General features: G+C 38.7%; 1 protein-coding gene across 1 annotated transcript in view; it reads right to left on the reverse strand.

The window, feature by feature from the left end:
* Window positions 1-286: 286 nt before the first annotated feature.
* Window positions 287-5,660, reverse strand: part of LOC109079508 (myelin protein zero-like protein 2) — an 8,787-nt gene continuing 3,413 nt past the window's right edge. Inside the window, exons 3-4 of the mRNA XM_019094664.2 lie at window positions 3,578-3,788; window positions 287-516 (exon numbers count right to left, since the gene is read on the reverse strand). Of these exons, the coding sequence (XP_018950209.2) occupies window positions 350-516; window positions 3,578-3,788 (378 nt within the window). The 3' untranslated portion in view covers window positions 287-349. The remainder of the gene's footprint in view (window positions 517-3,577; window positions 3,789-5,660) is intronic.

Genomic DNA, 5,660 nt, shown 5'->3' on the forward strand with positions numbered 1-5,660 from the left:
GTGTTGGGTCCCGGTTCTCAGTGCAGGTTGATCAGGTCATGCTCAGGTCGTGGAGGTGTGTTATAGTGTTATAGCTTCAGTGAGTGTGTGTGTGTGTGTGGTGTGTGTGTGTGTGTGTGTGTGTGTGTGTGTGTGTGCTGACTGTGGCTCTACAGCACGTTTTGATCAGGTTGTGCTCGCGCCTGAGGTGGTGTTATAGTGTGTGTGTGTGTGTGTGTGTGTGTGTGTGTGTGTGTGTGTGTGTGTTGGTCAGGTTCTCCAGCAGTTGATTCAGGTCATGCTCGTGTCCTGAGTGTGCTTATAGTGTTATAGTTTTGTGTGTGTGTGTGTGTGTGTGTTGGTCAGGTTCTCAGCAGTTGATCAGGTTGTGCTCGTGTCGGAGGACGGTGTGGTTTGGCTCTGGGTTCCTCCGTCTGTGACAGCGGCGCAGTGACACCACCATCATCACCAGCAGCAGAATCAGCAGAACGGCGCCCCGATTGGCCACACAGAGAATCAGCATCTCAGAGAGCGGAGCTGGAATCACACGGAGATCATGTGAGCGACAGTAGACTCTCTCAGACCGAACCATCGCCTGCTTTCTCGAAATTTTGAACCCAACAGCTTTCGCGAAACGATTCTCTTGTTTCAAAGCCACATGCTGGTCAGAACAAAAACATGCTAAAGACAGTCTAACATGCTTAAAAAAAAACAGCATGCACAAAACAATTGCAAATGCTTTAATGAATGTGTTGTCTTTTATAGGCAATTAATAAATCATCTAAGAGCATTAAACAACGTGTCTGTATAATATGTGTGTTAAAAATGGGCTATGTCATTTTTTATGACCTCATGCCACTAAGAGACTATAACTACAACTCTTCCTTTTTATTCAGGGTTTCTTTCAGGTTTGATGAAGGTTTTTGTCAATTTAAGGACGAAGACCCAGAAAAGAAAAACCTGAAAGAAAATTGAAGGACAAATTTAATCAATATGGTCCTCTAAACGTAAAAGTCTTATCCAAGCAACACTTAAAAGTTTAATAATACAATTTTTATTAGATTCTGCATTACTTTCTAACTTACGATTTTTTTAATATCCCTTGTAATGAGTCCACTTGAGCTTTATTTGAATCCCCAAAAATGACCAAAACAATAAACAAAGACTTGAGTTGGACTTGACTTCCCTTACGAAAAAAAGAAGTTTACTCAAGTGTGCTACTAGTACACAATTTCTTTAAACTAAAATAGGAAAGTATACTTTTATTCTACTTTTTATGTACTTTTTTAGAAATAGTGTTTTATGTACTTCTCAGAAATAAAAAAATCATACTTAAATGACATTTAAGTATACTTGACTTTACACTTAGAAAAAGTTCCAAATAGTATTTCTTGAGCTATACTTGTGTGCTCCCTAGAATACCGTGTTTTCATTATTATAACAGTAGAGGGCGCTAGTACACGGTATTCCTGTACAGTATTTCCAAAAAAACCCAAGTGAAGAAGAAAACCAAAACAAAACAGATGCTTCCACATGTAATCTTACACACAATCATCAAAATTGTCTAGGTAAAAGTCAAGCTTTGGGGTGTTGATCGACTCCATCTACGTTTTGATTTTTCATTCTGAATTGTCTTTTTTCAGATTTTTGTTCAAAATGTTTCTTTATTTATGAAACTCACCCACATTCAGGTGTTTAAAAAAGAATGCATGAAGCTAGAATAAAATGTTTTTGTTTACAAGCAGATACCCTGTTCTTTCTTTGGATGTTTTGGGCATGTTCAGATATATTTATGTAACAAAACACATATACAAATTAAAACCTAAATAGGGACATAGGTAATATACTTAAAGTATGATGTAAATTTCACTTAAAGAAAAAACTTATGAGTATACTTGCAGTATAAAACTACTAGACTAGTAGTTACTGAGAGTTATACTTCAAAGTGTACTAAAATGCTACAAGTATTTAATTAGTAAACCATCAGCATAGCTTTAAGTTAACTTTTAGTATAGTTGCAGTACAAGCTAAAATATTGATGTAAACTAGTTCTGTACTCAAAGTTTACTGCTGTTATACTGAAAGTATATGAAAAAATACGTTTACCCCTAGACTAGAACAGTGGGCCACTTTAGTCCCAAGGAGTGTGAAACAGTACCCTTACAAGTACACTAATAGTACACTGCTATGTGTATAACTTATACATAAAAGTAGTTCTATTATAAATATACTTCAACTTTACTTAAGTACACGTAATAAAAATAAAATGCAGTATACATTTTTGGTAGTGAAGTGACGTGACATACAGCCAAGTATGGTGACATCTCACTAGGCATGCTGCTCGGCATTTAACCCATCCCAAAGTACACACACAGCAGTGAACACACACACAGCAGTGAACACCACACCCGGAGCAGTGTGTTGTATCATTTATGCATCGTGGCGCCCGGGGAAGGCGGAAGCAGTGGGGGTTCACGTGCCTTGCTCAAGGGACACCTCAGTCGTTGGTATCGGCCGGCCGCGAGACTCCAAAACCCACAACCCTTAGGCATTAGGAGTCTATATCCATGAGGCCACGACTTCCCCATAAGGGTATGTGCATGAACAGACTTGGCGCAAACAAAAGCAAGACACTCCCCAACAGAAGTTACAGAGAGTGATACTTGACAGGGAGACAACATGCAACATGAGGTTTCTATAAAATGCCAAACAAAGATGGTCACATGACACAAAACCAATCAATGGCAAACAAAGCACACGGCTAAATGCAACCAATCGAACATGACACACACACTAGGACTACATGAACATGAAACAAACCACCCCAAAAACAGACATGACATCTCTGCTCCAAAACACACAGCACGCCAATAACTAGAGAAAATAACTTTTATTAAACATTGTGATCACCACTGCAACAAAAAGATGGTTCTTCCCCAGTATTTTGTCTGTTTCACACAGTGCCAAATGTTCTAAAGATTCTGAAATCAACATACTTTATGAAAGAAACAGATAATCATCAGTTCTTGTTTTCTGAGAAGAAACTTATCAAAAGGTAGTTACTTTATATCAACTTAATTCAAAAAGAAAAGCAAGTGTTTCATTTCCAATTGACATATGTTTGTTAAGCATAAACTCATTTAATTTTGTTCAGTTTCACAGAAAACAAGAGCTAATTTGTTCATTTTGCATCTCCAGTAAATGTATCTTGATTTAGACAATTCTATTTGAAAACAAGACAAAATTACTGAGAGATATTTATGTATTGCAGTGTATACAACATTTAAAGTCATGACTTCAGACTCTCAGCTCTGATTTAAGGAAATGTGACTTTTTTAATAGAAACCTTGTTTATTATACAAATGTGTAAGTAAAATGTCCATGAAGTTAAAATTTCTATCAGATTTATCCGAGATCAACTAAAACCCATATAGACACTGGTTCAAGGGTTCACAGAGATCAACGGCAAACCTCTGAAACATTTGGTTGTTTGGTTTAAGTTATGATATGAAGTGTTGTTAAATGTTGAAACGTTTCTATTGATTTATGTTGTTATGTGGCTCTGAGTCAGTGATTCTGAAGCTTCACTAACGCTCACCTGTTCTGACGACCTGCAGACGCACCACACCCACATTCCCGTGAACGTCCGGTGGGTTCTTCACCTGACAGCTGAACGTCCCGTTAAACGAGAACGGCACTCTGCGCAGAACCACAGACGCATCACGGCCGCTGATGTCTCCAGCCCACTCCACCTTCTTCTTAAAGCGGCCCTCTGAAGGAGCAAACGGCCTCTCTTGATAATAAAACACCTGAGCAGAGATACAGAGAGAGAGGGACATAGAGAGAGATACGGAAATGCAGAGAGATAGAGTTTACTGACAGTAAACCTCCAAACAACTAAAGACATGTTCTTTCAGAACCGCTCTAGACCTCAGCGACTAACACACATATTCACACTATCACACAGAACCATTCAAACCACAAAAACACACTTACCTCGGCCTAAAAATCACTCCAACAGGTAACTTCACTTTGGCTGTGAATGAACTCAAAGAGAAAGCCCAAAGGGCTTTCTATGCCAAAAAAAGATTTATTAAAATTAGCATTCCAGTCCAAATCTGGCTCAAACTTTTCAAATCCATAATTGAACCAATTTGACTTTGTAAATTGGGAAAAACATCCAACTGAAACTCTACTTCTAGATATATGTAAAAGAATACTCAAAGTCCAAAGAAAAACACCAAACAATAGATGCAAGGCAGAATTAGGACAATACCCTCTCCTTCTAAACATAAAAAACAGCCCTGAAATTCTGGAAACACCTAAAAACAAGTGACCACAGCACATACCATCCATTATAAAGCCCTGAAACACCAAGACCTTAAGCTCACGAAGAGTCCTCTCCTTCAGCTGTTGCTGAGACTGACTGAGATCACACCGACAGTCTTCACACACACACACACACACACACACACACACATACTCACAACCACCCTCTCCTCTCAACACACACACACTCACACACACACACACACACACACACACTCACACAACTCACTCTCACACAAAACACACGCACACACTCACACAAACACACACACACACACAAACACACTCTTTCTCTCTCTCTCACACACACACACAAACACACACTCACTCACTCACACACACACAGACACACTCTCTCTCACACACACACACACACACACACACACACACACACACACACATTCCGATCGCTGCCACTTTGTTTATTTAAATGGGGAGTAATCTACATTTACTACCAGTAAAAATATGGAGTAGTGCCACAAGGATCTGTCCTAGGTCCTCAAAAGCTATTTTCAATATAAAAAAAACATGCCCCTTGGTAATCATTAGCAAAAAATACGGGATTAGTTTCCGCTGTGTTGTGCTGATGATACTCAACATAGATCTCAACAAGACCAGGTGAAACTTCTAAAATTATCTAATCTAACAGAGTGTGTTTAAAAATGTAAAAGATTGGATGACCAATAATTTTGTCCTATTAAATTCAGATAAGACAGGAGATATACGTTTATTGGACCAGAAAACATTACACAGAATCTCGTAGATTACAATTTGCAATTAGACGGATGTACTGTTACTCTCTACTGTCAAAAATCTGGGGTGTTATATAGACAGTAAACACTTGTCTTTTGAAATCATATTTCCCATGTTACAAAAAATAGCATTCTTCCATCTTTAGAAACATTGCCAAGCTACGAAAACATGTTAACTGTTCCTGACACCCAGAAAAAAGGGGCTAGTTTCATGCGTTTCATGACCTCTAGATGGACTATTGTAATGCACTGCTAGCTGGTTGTCCTGCATCTTCAAATAAACAAGCTACAGGTAGTCCAAAATGCAGAGGCTAGAGTCCTTACAGGTCAAGAAAATATGATCACATAATCCCCAATTTTACAGTCTCTGCACTGGCTACCTATTAGTTCCGTATCAGTTACAAAATATTATTACTTACTTATAAGGCCCTTAATGGCTTAGCTTCCTACGGACCTAACTAGTCTTCTACCACACTACAACCCATCACGCTCCCTAAGGTCACACAAAAACACTGGACTTTTGATAGTACCTAGGATAGCAAAGTCCACTAAAGGAGGTAGAGCTTTTTCACATTTGGCTCCCAAACTCTGGAATAGCCT

Source organism: Cyprinus carpio, chromosome B15, assembly GCF_018340385.1.
Source record: "Cyprinus carpio isolate SPL01 chromosome B15, ASM1834038v1, whole genome shotgun sequence".
NCBI classification, from domain to species: domain Eukaryota; kingdom Metazoa; phylum Chordata; class Actinopteri; order Cypriniformes; family Cyprinidae; genus Cyprinus; species Cyprinus carpio.